The following is a 17,764-nucleotide window of genomic DNA, read 5'->3' as shown; positions in this document are numbered from 1 at the left end:
GGTTATAGACATGCCCTCGCCTAGAGTATGAAGGGGAACAGTATGCGTGTAAAGATGATGATAGCGATATGTCAATCTCTTTAGAGTATTATGAAAATTGATCGTGTAGTAGTTGAATTATAAACATCAAGTCAATTCAAGGCTCGAACTAAAGTGCCTAGAAAGATCCGATCAAAATAGTAAGGCTACAGCCGCAAGAGTGGATGGGCACTAATTTAGGTATGCATATTCCAACAACTCTTCCCCCTGTTCAAGCCACAGTTATGCAACATGACTTTTACACAACGCACTACTGTCCGACAGCACTAACATCCCCAGCGTTATCTAATTGTCCCGCTGGTCCCGCTGGTTTCTTCCAACAATAGTATACCTTGTAAAAGCCCAACAGGCGCCATCCAGCGTCTCACGCTCGGCCTCGAGCATCAGCTGTGCGAGGGGCTGCGCTAACGGCTCAGTCACTGCAAACCGCCGCGCGAAGCTCGCGTTGATTATTAGGTTGCAGTCGTGCAATGCGAGCGCCAGATCGCCGGGTGCATCCCGGATGTCAGATCGGATGGCCAGATAGCCTGCTGCGGATAGTTTCGACGAGAGCTGGGGCACCCAGCGCGGCTGGAGGCGAGGATCGTGGCCTTCAGAGAGGCGAAAAAGGCGCTCTAGGGCTGTTGCCGTGGTAGGCCTAGTCTCTGGCTGGTGTTCTTCGGGGGTGGTATAGGGGTTGTTGGTGGTTTCGACTCGGAAGGAGCCCATGTCGACCTCTGACCATTGGAGATAGCTGCCGGGCTCTGTGTAGTGTCAAAAATCGATTCGATTTTTCTAGTTTTATTAGTATTGATGATGGCTATGGATGAAGGAATAGAGAGCAACAGGAAAGCAAACAATTACAACGAGACATATCATAGGAGAGTAGGAAAGTGGGGCAAGACGCACTGAGCAGTTTCATGACTTTATTCAGTACAGACTGAACCTCTTCGTCGATGAGACCAAAGGTAAGATGACTGATATGAACTATATCGTAGATACCAAGCAGATGTTCGGGAGCATTCATCTTGATGTCCCCAACGATGGTGCTAAAATTGGCTGGGAGCCAGTCTTTCGGTGGAAGGACCTCTAACAAGATGTCGAGCCCATCAAGTTGCACCGATGGTGGGAGTCGCCGGGCTACGTCCGTGAGCTAGATTCTATAGACAGCCGATGATATGTCAGGAGCTGCGATGAGTGATGGCTGTCTGCTGCTCTTAACAGCACAGAGGGGACTGGAAACATACCCAGTTCCTGTTCCAATATCTGCGATCCTCAGCCTGGCGTTACCGGTTGGGATGTCAGGGTGTATGTGATATCCAAAGAGCTCTACAAAGAGGTAGTGATGAAGGTTCAGTCCGTTTCAGCGTCAGCCTGCCAAGCCTGGACACAGTGTGAAAGTACTGGGGGAGCTCTAACCGGACGTTTTCGAGATAATCACGGGGAGAACATAGTTTGGGGATTTCGACATGGTGATTAAGGTTGAAGATGAACAAAAGTTGTAAGCTTGTAGGTTATATTTCTTTTCTTATCTATGGTCAAGTCTTCTGAAAGGGAATGACCTGTAGTTCCATCAGCGTGAGCGAAAGATTATAAAGCTCGCCGGAGAAGACACAATACAAGTCGAGTTTTCAAGAGACTCCAGAAGAGAGGGCATTTTCTATAGGACTCTTGGGTAACTCGACTCCAGCCTGGACAATCGATTGGCGTGGAATATGTTTTTAGCCCCGGTACCGTGTTATAGGGCCATGACACGGATTTGTAGGGTTACATTGCTACTGCATAGGTATAAAAATGCCATTCAACCAGTATTTGGTTTTACCTTGGTAATATTTCCTGCACTCAGTACTGTAATAGTGTATGATTATCGGTTCCCATGGCTTACCTTAGCTCCTTGCTTGCATTAGCGTCCTGGGTAGCGTGTCAAGCTGTCAGTTTCCCGGAATCTCACTCCGAGGAATCAAATGAACAAAAAAAAATATTTATATCTTTGAAAAAAAGCAGAAGAAAAGAAAGGAAAAACACAAAACAACAAAGGGGGTTGCAAGTCCCTGTTCACTATGCAGTGCTTCTAATTCCTGGATGCCCTCACCAACCCCTCTTTTAGGCTCCCAGCTGATCAACTTTTAACGGAGCCGCCTAAGGATGTTATTGCAATAATCCAATAATGCTCGACTGGATCTCAGTCGCTAGTGCAACAGGTGTACATATATGCTACCTAGCAGGTCTAACGACTCTTCCAACATGCCCAGTTTCCAGCCCCCTTTCCCTCTCTTTCTTTTTCTTGATTCATCTTTCTTACTTTCTGTAAATTGAATGGATCTGCCGTGCCATTCGGATTTAACAATTTCCAATCCTTGTCCGGAAAACCAGATGCATTGGCCCCGGACTCATCGTGAAATAATCTATAGCCTGCGTGAAGAGGCGTTGACCGCTCTCGCCAGGGGCAAATTCAAAGTCCAACTGAGTGAGGACCAGGGCCAATGCGACTCGGATCTCCATGAGACTTAGGTTCTTTCCGGGACATTGGTAATCGCCTAGACGACAGAGGCCAGTCATTCAGTGCGTTAGCTAGTTTCTCCAAGGTTTGGCATCTCACAAATAAACTCATTTGTTAATCTCTCATGGAAAGGGAAAGCAAGATAATTGACCAATGTTCCATGGTGTGAAAGCTTGTTTGTCCAAGATGAGTTGAGGCTGGGTTGTGAATCGTTCAGGAATCCAGCAATCCGGTTGTATGAAATTGCGCGATTCTGGATGTGTGAAGTTAGAGTTGGTGGGGGGAGTAGATCGAATTAGTGCAGTGACGCACCTCGGCAGACACTGTATTGCGGAACCGCAATGGTGGTCCCGCCGGGGATGAATCTCCCGTAGACGGTCATCCCTTCGGGGGGAGCGAGCCGCAGCCCAGCCGACGCTACGGGCGGGTTTAGGCGCAGTGTCTCGTAGATACACGCCGACAGATGCGACAGGTGCTGGAGGGCCTTGTAGTCGCGCACATTGATCATTGTTAATTCGTCGCGAATCCGTTGCAGGTCATCTGGGTGCCGGACCAAATGGTACATCATGTTCGATAGAACGTGGCACATTGGTTCACTTTTTTATGCTCGGGTTTAGCCCCTACACCCGCCAGCCTCTCAGACCAGTAGGTAGTTGGCGCTGTCTTGGAGCGGGCAAAATCATAATATTGCCATCACTCTGGCTTACGGTGACATCGAAAAGTGCGGCAGCCCTTTGGGTCAACAATCCTGTCTTCACCGAGTTTGCCGCGTAGTTATCTACATGGTTACCATGTCGGGAGATAGGGGCTACGGTGGACTCACTTCATTTCACACGCCAAGGAGAAGGCTGTCACAAGAATCACAGCTCATCGTATCAGTGGAAATCTGACCGCCCACCGGTGGAAGTTGGTGCCGCCTAACGGATGGTTTTAATCCATTTTAATAATTCCAAGAGAGCCAGATACTTTATTGTCCAATTATAGCATACTCGCAACTTGTCTACATGTACATGCAGAGAGTATACGGTATAATCTGAAATGTATTGATTACGATCAGTAGCCCGATCACCTAAGAAGACCCTCGCAACTCTGTCATGACGAGCTTGGTTTATAGTCAGCGAGGTGAGAAGTCTTTAAATCAACTAGTAAGGCTGGAACTAAATGGTGGGACCGAATGTCAAGCAGAAGTAATCTGCGTCCACATTTGGATTTGATATATGTCTACTGTGTTCTGAGAGAATAAAGGAAGAAAACCAATCCATCAACAGTCCCCAACACATAAATACCAAGATCTACTTTCCCGCTGCGAGTTCGTGGACAATTTTCACCACCTCCTCACACTTGGTGAACGTGGGACAATGGCCCGTCTCCAACTCCCAGGTGCGCACCTGACAGCCAGCATCTTGCATCGTCTTGACAAATTTTTTCTGGTAATCCAAGGGCACCGTCGTATCCTGAGTGGAGCAAATATACCCGATCTGCGGGATGCCGCCGTCCTCCGGGCGCCAGGCGACGTGCTGCAGCTTGGCGTCAAACCCATTCCCATTCCACCGCTGGAAGGTAGCAATGTAGGCGTCGGTCTCCTCGTCGGATCTCTCGGATGGGCCGACCACAAGGTTCTTGGGGTCTCGAGAAATGCAGGTCCGGTCGGCGGCGAAGTCAAAGGCCAGGTCCATCAGGTCCCCGTGGCCATGCGAGACGACGACGTCGACCATGGAGATCCCTTCGGTGACGGCGAAACCGACGATATAGACGAGCTGAACGATGCCTCCGGGGAGGCCCTGCGCACGACGGGTGGTGACCCCGAGGCCGTCGGATAGGGCGTTGGTGCCAACCTGACCACCGTAGGAGTGGAGTAAGACCAAAACCTCACGGCCGGCGGAGACGAGACTCTCCACGTAGGTGCGGATCAGGTCACTGTCTTCTTCGAGACCGGCGTTTGGGGGGCGGATACCGTTCATCGAAAGAAGACGGGGGACGTGGACTTCGTGGCCGAGGCGGCGGAGGGCGGTGGTGAATGAGGAGTAGGAAGACGGTTGGTGCCAGGCACCGTGGACGAGGACGATCGTGGGAGTGGCAGTGGCAGTGGAAGTGATATCCATAGTGATTGGTAACAGGATTCGAAAGGGGAAGGGCGAAAGAGAATTTAGAATGAAGAATTATTCAACGGAGAGGGAGGCACTGGCACAGCACATTATATAGCGCGGGAGGGGTCAACTACCCTAACAAAGAAACTACTGCACTATTCCTTCTTTGAGTAGAGCACTCCATAGCCCCCTTAAGTATCGACAGGGGTATATAAAAAGACGGGGTGGTCAGCCTGTGGAGTTAAGTTAAAGCTATGTATCTTACCTATGGTATAGAAAGGAAATGAACCTTGATCATTTCTTGTTTTGTTTTTTCCTATCGCCCGCGGCCCCAACACCCCACATTCTATCTTCCCAAACCGACTGTCACCTCGCTGTCCCGGAAGCTACCTGCTCGATCCGCACTGACGCCTATTGCCTAAGTCTCTAACCTGAGACATCTAGTTATCGGGCATGTAACCTTGCGTAAGTCAAGTTACGCGACTTAACTAGACTGTCTCAGTTCTACACCAAAATCATCGTACGGAAACTAGTGACGTAAACCGTACAACCTCTATCCAGCATATTGAGAATTTACAACTCCCAGATGTGGAAGATCCACTTCGAATATATTCTAAATTCAACTGTAAATTGTTATTTATACAGCACTAAACTTTGTGATTCTATGAATGAACTCCAGACTATTGCCAATGGCTGCATAGTTAAATCGGAGAATTCTCAATATGCTGGCCAGAGGTTGCATAGATATCCAGAACCAATAGCTTCAAATATCATCAAATGCCTCGGTGATTGTTGTTGGAATTCGAGGTATTGGAAGCAGTATATGAGATCGAAAACTTATGAAATCAAGTATCATTATTCTCATGATCATCTAACTACATAGAAGAAGGCCTTATAATATGCTAAATGCAGTGATTAGAATGGACGAATCCTCCGATTCAATTGCAGGAACTCGCCGGCAGGAAGGTGGAATCTCCCGGATTCATGTGAATACCGGGATCTTCCACACATATCTATACATGTTCTACAACATCATTCCTATCGCCACCATCTTTCCCCAACACCTATATCACTAGACACCTCAACATGGGGAAATCATTTGTGTACAGGATCCCAATTCTGCTGCATGTCCATCTTCACAGTTGTGAGTCTCTTGATGATGGAACTCTGCGTCTTCATTCTACCGGTGACTAATCCATAAGGTTAAATGGTAACGTTAGGCTATCATATCACACACAGTATGATGAAATTGACAGTACTATGATGATACAAAAAGCTGGTATAGTAATTAATAATCCATGAAATGCAGTCAGCATGTCTGTGGCTAAATTTTGCATGGGCCATGAAGCATGGTAATGGACATACCTCCGGAGAACACATTCCCAAAATTCCAGCAATGCCACTATCATTCAAGGGGCCATTAGATACGTAAAGCCCGTCTGCTGTTCTGTCCTAACTTCTAGGATCATATCTTTCATCAATAGACCATCTAATCTTTCTTTTGCTGGTGGATTCATTGTGCGCTTTGATCATGTAGTTTTGACCTACGTCCGAATTAGGCAACCCTGAGGACCCAACCTCCGGCTGCGCCATTTTCGCTTGCGCCTTACCGAAAGGGGCATAGTTTCTTCCGTATGTACCTTACTTCTTCCTCGTTTTCTCCTTTGATTTCAGGTCCCAACCTGCAATCCACCCTCGCGGATCGACCATGCTACCTACGCGCTCTTTATGTCCAAATCCATTCTCGAGATTTGGTCCAAGACCACTCAGATTCTTCTCATCAGCCACTTCACTGCAAGCATGCCACTCGAAACCATCTAGTCATGCCAACACATCAAGTCGCGATTCTGAGCAGGATCCAGCCCCAAAACTGGAAACTCGATCACTACTGCAAAAATCCTTCTGGACCTGTCGCTCCACATGGAAGCGCGCGGGCATAAACACCCTTCGTTGTCTGGTAGGCTGCACCATCGGCGACTTCTCGGCCCTTTGGATTCTCCAAACATATCTCCCGGGTTTAGGAATGGGAACGATTATGGGATTATCAAGTATGCTCACCATTTCCAAATTTCCCTTATGATACCCAGTCTTTAGCTGTCCGGAACTAATCAAAACCAGTGGCAAGCGGCATCTCAACCTCGATCCTATTGGAAACCATGCTTCTCAAACATGGCCCCGACAAACTTCCTCTGCGCGCAGCCTTCCGCACCGCAACGGGAATGAGCCTGGTGTCGATGCTCGCAATGGAAGCAGCCGAGAATGCCGTCGACTGGCATTTAACAGGAGGCGTGGTGGCGGTCCATGATCCGGCGTTTTGGGCCGCCGCGGCGGTGAGTATCACGGCGGGATTTTTGGCGCCGTTGCCGTATAATTATGTTCGTTTGAGGAAGTGGGGGAGGAGTTGCCATTGACTCTATGAGATTTAGATGGGATCGATATTGTCTTATTATTATCTGATACAATCTTTCATGTACAGTACATCACATATATACATCTTCACTCAAGCATTGCAGTGGGAAGATCGTAGGTATTTTTTTCATGTGACTACATTAACGGGTCCATCAATGGCCACCTAGTGGTCGAATAGGGATCAAACGAGTCGAGAAGTAAATTCCAGTCCAATGAAGGATCCTTCTTGGTCATTAGCTGATAGAATCATACACACGGCTATATATACTTACCAGAACCTCCGGGATAGAATCGCTTATAGAAAGAGGTGTGATCATGTGCCCTTGGTTAGGCATGTGCTGAATTGTCTCTGTCTCTGTGGCGTCGATTGGCGATGAAGCGTGTATATCGGCTGCCTGGATTCCGAGGCCGTTAGCATCCAGCTCCAGGAATCAAGGCATGAATCCAGTTAGATACATACATCTGCGTAGTCCGGCCGCTCATGGGTTGAGGCTCCGTCGCTGGCATTTGTCGTGTCGGCCAATAAAAGCTCCCGGCACCGCCGCGATGCTTTAGGACAGGCATCATCTAGGTTAACAACGGGGTCGTTTCCTGATGGTGAATTATGATTTCTCGCCGAAGTCACGATTAAATGAAGAAACATGAGCGCTTTGCAACCCTGCTTTTCTGCTCGAACCTTAAATTCGAAATACTGGACGGCGTTCTCAACGCTCTGCCAGAGCGAGCCCATATGGTAGCCTATCCCATAGTCAATGAAAGATGACCGGGAGCCTGGTAGAGATGGAATTCGGGTATCTCTCGCTTTTAGACAGAGCTCGAAGCACAGAGTAGCTGCAGCGTGAAACATGTCATCGCGAAACATCCCCCCACGCAATCTCAGGAGATGGGGGTATGATTGGTTTGTTACAGCGACGGATTGCGCGTCCAAGTCAGACAACTCCAATTGAGCCAGCAGTGCTGTGCTGGCTTGGACACAGAGCCGTCGAGAGTATTCGAATGTGGGGTCGCTGGTGTCTGCGAGAGTGAGGAGGAAAGGCCGATGAAGGGCAAGTAGACATCTATAGATGAGAAAGAGATAGAACGATTTTTGGAACGTCGAGTATTCTGTGCTTTCAGCCGTCTCCTCGCTCCGTAGTGCCAGTGGAATATTCGCCAACCCCGTCATCAACTCGTTACTAATGCTCAAGACCTCCTGGTAGTCTAACGGGCAGCGTAGATTGCTGACACACTTGGCAGTGGCCATACGAGCTTGCAAACTCTGTGCCAAAATGAGTTGAAATGACGTTCGCGTTGCGGTGCTGATTGGTGATGATATGGGAGGATCGATCGAATCAAGCTGAAGACGTTCGTCGTCGATGTTTAATGGAAGAGAGACATCCATTTCATCCCAGGATATTCCCATTGGTGTGCCGTTTTGTAGGGCGGATTGGAGGTCAAGCTCGACAACAGTCAGCCAGATGCGACGCCTCATTTCAGCCATGTAAGTTGAAACCCGGGAAAAATTGGAGGGGTCCGTATGGAGACCCATCGTGATGGCCTCTCGAATGAGGGATCCTGCCGTCATCCAAGCTAAGTCTCCTTCATATGCGACAGCCTGTGCGCCGAGCACCATCAAGCATTTAATTTGAATCATGTCGAGATTCAGCCGAGCATATCCCGTCGTGGAATTGATCCATGACACAACTCCTTCAAACCAAGCCCGCGCGGCTATACTTACACTGCCAGAGTTTGTCTCTTCGGTGGTCTGGGCCTCGTAAAAGTTACTCGAGCATGCCATAAGGGCCAGTAGCTTAGCCACAAAAAGTGTCCTGGAAGCTCGATTGCTGGGAGGCCGCTGCGTGTCCCAATAATCCATGTATTCGGACATGAACTGTGGTTTGTGCAAGATGCGAAATGTGGTTTCAAAACTCGAAAAATAGAGGTCCACCAAAGAATCGGCCGCCCTGCGGCTGGGAACGAATTCTTCTAGTCGCTGCACTGAGGGATATCGTGCAACATCGGGGTCGGACTTCTGTGCCCTCATGTCATGTTTTAGCCGCTTCATTGTCAGATATTCGTCGAACGTGTGATGTGTCTCTTTATGCTTTTCGTCGCTATATTTCTGTAGGTGAGTTTTGAGGTCTGGAAACTATGACCTGGTCAGTGACGGAATATGCAGTGGAGGGAGACAAGGTACCATATCTAGTGTTGTGGCCCAGTGACTTCTTCCAAAGTAGCGTGTTTTATGATCTTTTCCACGGTACGAAAATGAAGAGAAGGCGTTTGACTCGGCAAGCGTCGGTTGACTTGCAGTGTTATCCATCCCCGGAAGTGTTCCAGTTATATGTTCGCGATGCTCGGACACAGTAGCACGATTATTCGCCCTTGACCCCGAAATCGATAATGACTTGTCCTGCGAGAAATTCCTCCGAGGCGTTGACACTTCCTGTTGACAACTCTCAAGGGTAGGTCGGATTGTCTGTGAAGACGGATTCAATGGAGAGGCACTGACGGCGTTCTGCCCCTCTCGCCCGCTAACACTCGACGACAGCGGGTAAAAGCACGTATCTCCGATGCTGTGCTTGACACATTGTGTACATGGTTGAAGGCGGTCACATTTTACCTTCCGTCTCCTGCAGGCCGCGCAGGAAATAGTTCCACGGGGCTTTCGAGGCAATGTCACTTTTCCTTGTTGATTCACTCTCATAATTGATCTCTTCGAGTTCTGGAGCAGTCTCAGAGGATCCATGATGCACGGAACTTTTGCGTGGGTCAGAGATAGATGAGGTCCGAGAGGAGCCACCATTCTTGTCGGTGTCGACGGATAGTCGGGTTGCCATCTCCGGTATCTCCGGAATCCGAAGGCGCGCTAACCATAAAAGGCATTTTCTTTCTCCTACTCCGTCCTTCATGCATTTCTTGGTTATTCTATACAGTGAGTTCCTCTGCCTACACCTCCCTACCACATCCATTTTTTGATTTCTTAGATGTTTTGTGTGAATAGAAAAAAAGGATACATGAAATTTGTTGCCAGCAAACAGTAGCAGAACGAAACTTTTATCCCCCAGTCATCTTAATGTCGTTCGGCCTTGAATGTTCTTCAATCGGTTCCCCTAGCTTCTAGGAAACTCCGGGTTAGATACGGCTGTCATTGGATAATGTATCTTATAACACACACATCCGAAAAGGGGAACTTTTGTCTCCGAGTGTATGCAGCATATAACTTCGCTGATATCCGGAGACTGTTTTGGTTCCATTCCCTCTAGCATCGCGCTGTGCTAACCCTTCAAGTTCCGAGAGAGGATCATTTGGCACCAACAGTATTAGAATGGGTTTCAAGATTTCTCGCACTCAGCGACTGAGTGCAGTCATTGCTATCTCGACGTCCTTCTTCATCGCTGAGATTTCAGGTACAATACTCGCGTCTTACTTTTGCCCCCGTTCCGATCACTTTAGCTGACTTACTATTCTTTAGTGGGTTTCTATACACATTCTCTCGCTCTCATAGCAGACGCTTTTCATTATGTCGGTCAATCATGAAATTTCCCATTCATTTTCCGATTACTAACTATACAACCACAGCTGAACGATCTCATCGGGTTTATTATTGCTCTTGTCGCCGTTGTTGTGCGTTATTTGCTTCTTTATTTTAAACTCCAAGCTTACTTATACATAATTAGGTCTCAAATAAACGCACTCCTCCCAAAACTTTAACATACGGATGGCAGCGTGCGGAGCTTCTTGGCGCGTTCTTCAATGGAGTCCTCCTTTTCGGTCTTGGAATCAGCGTTTTTCTACAATCTATCGAGAGGTTTATCTCGTTGCAACGTATGTTTAATTCCCTGCAAATTTACTCTTCACTCCAGGTATACTGATTTATATGGTGGCTTAGCTGTCGAGAATCCAAAGTTGGTTCTCATCATTGGCTCAATCGGTTTGGGGCTTAATATCATCAGTGTTCTATTCCTGCATGGTGGGCTCTCCTTAAATATCTCTTGAAATCTATATAAGTACCAGACTGCTGATAAACTTTCCAGATCATGGTCATGGACACGATCATGGCCATAACCACAGCCACGACGATCATGCTACCGCCGACGAAGCCGACCTGCACTCAAACACGTATGCTTATTCCTTGACAAATGAAATGGTTTGTATCTCTTATCGTTAAACCATAGGGCAAGACTGACCAATAACAGCACGTTCACCATAAACACCAGATCAACGCGGCCTCTGCCTCTTCCCACAGACCCGGCCACGACCTCGCTATTATGGGAGTTCTAATCCATGTCCTCGGGGACGCCGGTAACAATCTCGGGGTTATGGCCGCCGCGTTGGTCATCTGGCTCGCTGATTACGGTGGAAGATACTATGCTGATCCGGCGGCTAGTATGGGGATCGCATTGATGATCTTTGCTTCCTCTATACCTCTAAGTGAGTCTTTGGTTTTCCGGATATGGTTTAGAAAGCAAAGCTAACAATATAGTCAAACGCGCGGGTCTGATTCTGTTACAAAGTGCCCCGGGGGAAGTTGATCCTGATGACGTGAAACATGATTTGGAAAGAGTATGCAATCTATTCTCTATTCTCGATCTATTATATAACCTAACAAACGAAGCTAATTCTTCTCTAGATACCCGGTGTTCGCGCCATTCACGAGCTTCATATCTGGCGCCTGAACCAGACCAAATCCCTCGCGTCAGCCCACATTCTGCTAACGGATGATGCAAAAGCCAACTTCACTGCTGTGGCAAAAACAATCAATGAATGTTTCCACGCATACGGTATTCATTCAGTCACGCTGCAGCCGGAAGTGTGGTCGGATCGGAAGGGTTTCATGGCTACTCCGGCTGGAAATGATACAGATACAATGTCCGCGCCGTCGGTAAGGCATGACTCCGGTATATCAGAGCGAGATTGTCAACTCGTTTGCGGAAAGCTGTGTGAAGATCTTTCATGCTGCTAAGGGTGTAATCTCGGCTATTTGCTCACATTTGTTCATCGAATGCTGTTAATCTTCTGTAAGGACCATAATTCAAACGCAATATTAATTTCCATCTCACGTGCTCTTTCGATTATTCAATAAACCAACTATTTACTCATGGACGGTAAATAATAACAATTATCCACCATCCGTCTCCCTTCTCTCAATCACCTGTACCACCTCCGCTAAGAATCTCGTATCAAGGTTACATGTGGACCTTCATTTTGTATAAGCCTTGAGATCATACTGTCTCAAGTGACTGGTACATGCTCTTCTCTCTTCCCACCCAACATAGCCGCATCGTTCATAACCTTGTCTGCCATGTTCTCTACACGCTTGTCTGAGTAGATCCTCTTAGAGCTGGCCGCAAACGGCAAGTCAGCAGCGTTGAGTTTATCTGCCACGTTTTCTTCGCCCTTGGTGGCGCCCTCGGAGTTGGCAATAGACGGCACATCCGCAGCGCTGAACTTATCCGCGATGCTGCCCTCACGCTTGTTCGAGGAGATCTTTTTATCTTTTGCAAGAGATGGCACGTCAGCAGCATTGAGCTTATTCATAATGCTCTCCCCACGCTTACCAGTGGAGGTCTCTCTGAGGTTGACAACAGACGGCACATCAGCTGCATTGGCGACGATAGGGGCATTTCCATCGCGTTTCGTCGCTTGTCCGTTTTCGTTGGCATCGATGCCATCGGCCAGAGCTATGACATTGCCGTTGCGCTTCGTCGATTGCTCGATTGCGCGCGGAGCAGGGCCGTTGGCCATGGCAAGGGCATTATCGTTTCGTTTCATCATTCCTTCGTTTTCAGCGCGAGCGAGACCGTCGCTGGCTGCGTTGAAGGCGGGATACGGGGCGGCCATGGCCGTGGAGAAGGCCAGGGTGATGCTAGTGAGGAGGGTTGCTTTCATTTTGATATCGCAAGTTGAACAAAGCTTGGGTTCGTAGGAAAGGTCAAGAAGTACTATGTTTCTTTTGATTTAGAAAAGGGATATTGTTTATAATCCTCGAAGGCTACCATGGGAAAGAACGGGTTTATATCGTTTTCGACAAGTTGATCTTCTGAGGAGGTGGCGAAGGCAACAGACATGTCATATTGCAGATCATTGCAACCTTGCAAGACAAGTTCTCTATAGTGTATGTAGCGACGTCATTCAATAGCCTGAATTATCGACATACGTGTATATCTTATGAGATGCCGCAGGGGGGAGGGAAGAGGTGTCGCATAAAACGAACAACCTGTTGAGATCATTGGGTATCAGGGCGCTCATCTGTTCTGAAGTCTGCGCATGCCTATGAATCTCTCACACATGACCCCGGGTGAACTGAACATGTCATAAATGTTTACCAGATGGATCTGAGCGTTACTATATTGGGATGTGGTGGGATTTTGCTGAGCAGGTCCATCTCCTTCCAGGACATTTGTAATCGTCGAGGCATACCTAGAGGGTCGAACTTAAATGCGACCTCTTGTTCGTTATGCGATACCAGATCGACACCTGGTCCAAGCCGATCGAGCTCTCTCAGTTTCGAGAAGTAGATTGTAGAGCAATTTGCGAGCGATTGACACATTGAAAAAGGAAGATACCCAATAAAGAATGTATCATCTTCTTCCGGATCCGTCGAGACGCCAGTGAGAAGCCCGTTATCGTCGACCATGATTACACGAACCTCCGGCGAAAGGAAATCAGCGAACTGCGCAAGAACTGAGACCTCAACATCCTCTTCAGGCCGGAAGAGCTTGGCTGTTCCTTTCACTTTGATCAGTCGCAGCCGATCCCAATCCCAAACGTTGCAGTGGATTTCAGTTGTGGACTGCTGGGGCGGATGAGTAGCGATCAGTGTCCAGCAAGGAGTGTTTTGTAGTTTTGATGCGGTCTCAGTCGGCAGATGATTCCATTCTCGGGCGCTTACTCGCGAGACCTTATTTGTTGCGTGAAATCTTCTGGGACCAGATCATCTCGAAACCATGGAAGCATTTTTCCCTACGGAGTACACTGCTGGTTGTCTTCAAAGCATTACTGACCTGACGATTTGACCACTCTAAACTTGTTGATCTTCTGCTAGTTAACCGTTGGTCCAAATATATCGGCAGTCAATGTCCTCCAAACATATTGCGAACAATTTGATCAAAACAACGCAACTAGATGATAGATCTTGTTGTTTTTCACTGCTTGACACTCTAGCCACTTCGAGCGATCGCTGCATCTCTGTTGCTTTAAAAAAGAGAAAGAGAGAGAGAGAAAGAGAGAGAGAGAAAGAGAGAGAGAAAGAAAGAAAGCCAAGACAAAAACAGGGTCTCCTCATAGCAAAACTGCTCGTCGAAACGTTCCTCCTGAACCCCTTGATTAAATTAAAATACATTAAAACGGCCGATAAACTTTTCCGAAAGTTCTCCGGACCGCGTCCCTGAGCAAGACCGTCGTTTTGCTTTGAAACGGATGGGGCAGTTGGCGCGTCTCCTTCGGGTGATGATTGACATCTCGCGGCCTCAGCCCAGATCGTTCCGTGGATGCTTCCTGCCGCCAAATATGACCGGCGGGGGGCCGGGGGGGGGGGGGGGGGTCTCGGACCAGAATGTAGCTAGATCCTGCTTTAGTTTCCCTGCGAATTTACTTTCGTATCTTGACAGGTTGACGTACTCGTTCGCTGATCCCTTATAGGAACGCTCCGCTCAATGTCCCATCCAAGTGTCAGGGGTCCTGCATCACGTCGACTGGTTGGGCAATTTTCCGATGTGAAAAGGGACCCGGTGGAATCGCCGGAGGGTCTCCGTTGAGCGTGGCGCTATATATAACAAATCCCACGAGCGGTGTCGACTTCGAACCTTAAGATACTGCCTACGTGGTACGGGGTGCATCAGTTGTATCTCTTTCAGGTAGAACATCACTAAGAAAATGCGTTCCAGTCTTACCTTCGGGGCCCTTGCCTCCCTTTCACTCGTTCAAGGTTTCACTCACCCCGGCCTTCTCCATACGAACGAGGACTTTGACCGCATCAAGTCCAAGGTCCAGGCTAGCGCTGAGCCCTGGATCACCGGCTGGTACAAGCTGACCAACAACTCCTACGCATCGCCGTCGTACACCAACACGGCGCAGGAGGTCATTTATCGCGGCGACGACGGCACTCACTCCCAGAACTACCCCAACCTATATCGCGACATTGCAGCCGCTTACGCCCTCGCCATACAGTGGAAAGTCACCGACAACACCACCTACGCGGACTCCGCCGTCGCCATCCTCGATGCCTGGGGTACCACCCTAACCGGGATCTCCGGTAGCTCGGACAAGTTCCTGGCTTCGGGAATCTACGGCTACGAGCTAGCGAACGCAGCCGAGTTGATGCGCGACTACGACGGCTGGTCGACCGAGAGCTTCAACACTCTGCGCGACATGATGGTGAACGTGTTCTACCCGATGAATCGGGACTTCTTTGTGCGACACAACGACGCCGAGGTCGATCACTACTGGGCGAACTGGGATCTTTGCAACATCGCATCCATGCTATCCATCGGCGTTCTGTCCGACAACGAGACCATGTATCAGGAAGCAGTGGATTATTTCAAGAACGGCGACGGTAACGGCCAGCTGGGGAAGATGGTCTGGAAACTGTACGATGTCGATGGACAAAGTCTAGGCCAGGGACAGGAGGCCGGGCGGGATCAGGGTCACTCGATGCTGGACTTTGCCCTGCTGGGCCCTATCGCCCTGTCGGCTTATAACCAGGGTGATGACCTGTTTGAGTACTTGGACAACCGGATTCTCGCTGGGTATGTTCACTATTATCTCAGAATGTTTAACCAATATGCTGACAATATCTCAGTGCCGAGTACGTCGCCAAGTACAATCTGGGCGAAGATGTTCCCTACACGACATACGTCAACAGCGATGTCACGCAGGATGTAATCAGCGAGGCCGGCCGTGGTGATATCCGTCCACTTTGGGAGCTGCTGTACAATCACTACGGTGTGCTGAAAAAGCTGGACGTCACCTGGACGAAGAAATATCGTGATATGGTGGTTGAGAACGGCGACGGAGCTGAAGGAGGTGGTGGTGACTATGGAAGCACCAGCGGGGGATTCGACCAGTTGGGTCATGGGACGCTTTTATACACGCTGGAGTAAATTATATTGGACTTCTGCTGAAGCAGATGTGAACGTTCTACCGGGGACCACAAGCTTAACGGTATTTTGTTTTAGTTAACGTAATCAGACAACAAAACAGTAGAATAACAAGTTGGCGTGGTGTTACCCGGAGCCCGAAACCACAGCGTTGATGTGAAGAGGTCAGTAGAATATCTACTCTTCTTTATTCCCCAAACATATCTAGTACCATGTGATAAACTCAGGCATGAAGAAATGATCTTTATTGTACGCTTGTTACGAAACACTAGGTTGAGGAGAGGAGAAGAAGAAAACAGCGATTTACTGCATGAAGCAGTAAACAATCCCATCAAACAGTGCAAACTATGTAAACACCCCAGCGTAGGTCCGACGATCAACCAGCATGGTGCCAAGGCTCTATCATCTTCCCCGACCCTCCCTTTCTCTCTAGCTGGCCAGGACCGGTTTCTCACTTGGGCAAGGGCCTCTCTCCATCTCCTTGTCTATATTGCCCAGAAATTTCAGTTCCCTCCTGCATGTCTACTCAGATACGATGAACTCGGATTTTACCACATTCCATCACGTGTTACATGTTTTCCAGGTTCTGGCGGTCCTCCAGTTCATTGATTGCCCATCCTGTTAATACGTCAGGGATCTGTTGGTGATAAGTAACGTGCGTGATATTCAAAAGAGATGGATCGAGAGATCCCTATCTAGGAAGCCATTGTGGGCGGTGCTAGTCTACATATGGTAATGGAGGCGAAGGGCTTGGAGCACCTCCTCAACCGGATCAACATGGAACTGACAGTAAATCTTTCGGTTTTGAGTTCTCTTTGTATCAAATAGGCTTTTCGGATTCTGTAGAACAGTCGGTAACAGAACAGAAGAATATGATGACGTCTTTGAAAATTACCAACATCTGCTGATTGCCTTTGCCCATTCCTCCCCTCAATACGGATAGTCTGGTACCCCAGAGATACCCCTGTCAACGGCCGAATTACGTCAAGAATCCAGACCGAAATGTCCCCATCAATCCTCTTCAGGCAACAGGGCTTACTTTGCATTAGTGGCCTTCACGGCGCAGTATTTTCCTCCCATTAGACGAGCGATGAAAACCCGACACAACGGTACAGGCACCACTGTCTATCGTCGGCGAGAAGACAACCCTCTAAGGTCAGCAAAACCCCAGACCTCGAACCATTTAGGAGGGGGTTGAATTGCCAACCTTTCGCTCGAACAAGCCATTTGTTCCAAAAAAAAAAAATTTAATATGAATCCTGCTGTACTTTTGTTCCTCTGTGATGTCATAAGAAAAGTACCGTCTACCTATTCCTGACTTTTATCGTGGCCCAGGGTGCCCCTTGGGAGTGTACTTGTACTTCGTTCCTGCCGTGCGCACGGAAACTTCCGGCGTTTATGGTTGGGCTCGTAATTTCGTGGATGGCCGGTCCGTATCGCCCATTTCTCCGCGTAGGGCGAACTCGATGTACCTGACTGCGATTGCCAAGCGGTTTGACCTTTCACCTCGTTGATCTTTGGCCCAGCTGGGCCAAAATAGGGAAACCTGTGGCGGTGCCCGACGCAACCTGTTGTGGCTGCACGTCTTCTCTTTCCTCCTTCCCCCTCTTTCCATCTGAGATCTTAGGTTGCTTCCCTTTCCCTAGCTTATTTCCGGGGTACCTATTTCA

At 48.5% G+C, this 17,764-nt stretch overlaps 8 protein-coding genes across 8 annotated transcripts; 2 read left to right on the top strand and 6 right to left on the bottom strand.

Moving 5' to 3' along the window:
- Positions 1-324: 324 nt before the first annotated feature.
- On the bottom strand, positions 325-1,489 carry KD926_009728 (S-adenosyl-L-methionine-dependent methyltransferase; the record flags this gene model as incomplete). Its single annotated transcript, XM_053102205.1, has 3 exons — positions 325-782; positions 928-1,158; positions 1,438-1,489. 3 exons carry the CDS (start codon positions 1,487-1,489, stop codon positions 325-327), a joined length of 741 nt encoding a protein of 246 aa, XP_052954267.1.
- Positions 1,490-2,358: 869 nt separating this feature from the next.
- On the bottom strand, positions 2,359-3,107 carry KD926_009727 (cytochrome P450; the record flags this gene model as incomplete). The annotated part of the gene is made up of 2 exons (XM_053102204.1): positions 2,359-2,555; positions 2,831-3,107. 2 exons carry the CDS (start codon positions 3,105-3,107, stop codon positions 2,359-2,361), a joined length of 474 nt encoding a protein of 157 aa, XP_052954266.1.
- Positions 3,108-3,810: 703 nt separating this feature from the next.
- KD926_009726 (alpha/beta hydrolase) lies at positions 3,811-4,620 on the bottom strand (the record flags this gene model as incomplete). The annotated part of the gene is made up of 1 exon (XM_053102203.1): positions 3,811-4,620. The coding sequence occupies one exon, from the start codon at positions 4,618-4,620 to the stop codon at positions 3,811-3,813; it is 810 nt and encodes a 269-aa protein (XP_052954265.1).
- A 2,529-nt stretch (positions 4,621-7,149) lies between these two features.
- On the bottom strand, positions 7,150-9,833 carry KD926_009725 (fungal specific transcription factor domain-containing protein; the record flags this gene model as incomplete). Its single annotated transcript, XM_053102202.1, has 5 exons — positions 7,150-7,236; positions 7,287-7,409; positions 7,475-9,142; positions 9,191-9,561; positions 9,617-9,833. The coding sequence occupies 5 exons, from the start codon at positions 9,831-9,833 to the stop codon at positions 7,150-7,152; spliced, it is 2,466 nt and encodes an 821-aa protein (XP_052954264.1).
- Positions 9,834-10,321: 488 nt separating this feature from the next.
- KD926_009724 (cation diffusion facilitator family transporter) lies at positions 10,322-11,959 on the top strand (the record flags this gene model as incomplete). The annotated part of the gene is made up of 9 exons (XM_053102201.1): positions 10,322-10,403; positions 10,469-10,518; positions 10,576-10,620; positions 10,674-10,821; positions 10,886-10,966; positions 11,031-11,143; positions 11,193-11,427; positions 11,480-11,559; positions 11,627-11,959. 9 exons carry the CDS (start codon positions 10,322-10,324, stop codon positions 11,957-11,959), a joined length of 1,167 nt encoding a protein of 388 aa, XP_052954263.1.
- Positions 11,960-12,228: 269 nt separating this feature from the next.
- Positions 12,229-12,885, bottom strand: KD926_009723 (uncharacterized protein; the record flags this gene model as incomplete). Its single annotated transcript, XM_053102200.1, has 1 exon — positions 12,229-12,885. One exon carries the CDS (start codon positions 12,883-12,885, stop codon positions 12,229-12,231), a length of 657 nt encoding a protein of 218 aa, XP_052954262.1.
- Positions 12,886-13,318: 433 nt separating this feature from the next.
- On the bottom strand, positions 13,319-13,816 carry KD926_009722 (uncharacterized protein; the record flags this gene model as incomplete). Its single annotated transcript, XM_053102199.1, has 1 exon — positions 13,319-13,816. One exon carries the CDS (start codon positions 13,814-13,816, stop codon positions 13,319-13,321), a length of 498 nt encoding a protein of 165 aa, XP_052954261.1.
- A 1,055-nt stretch (positions 13,817-14,871) lies between these two features.
- Positions 14,872-16,097, top strand: KD926_009721 (GPI anchored protein; the record flags this gene model as incomplete). Its single annotated transcript, XM_053102197.1, has 2 exons — positions 14,872-15,743; positions 15,797-16,097. 2 exons carry the CDS (start codon positions 14,872-14,874, stop codon positions 16,095-16,097), a joined length of 1,173 nt encoding a protein of 390 aa, XP_052954260.1.
- Positions 16,098-17,764: the final 1,667 nt, after the last annotated feature.

This window comes from Aspergillus affinis, assembly GCF_023601865.1.
Source record: "Aspergillus affinis strain CMG 70 chromosome Unknown NODE_70_length_187477_cov_86_774354, whole genome shotgun sequence".
Classification (NCBI taxonomy): domain Eukaryota; kingdom Fungi; phylum Ascomycota; class Eurotiomycetes; order Eurotiales; family Aspergillaceae; genus Aspergillus; species Aspergillus affinis.
Note: the sequence above shows the minus strand (reverse complement) of the source record. Positions and strands in the feature narration are given on the sequence as shown.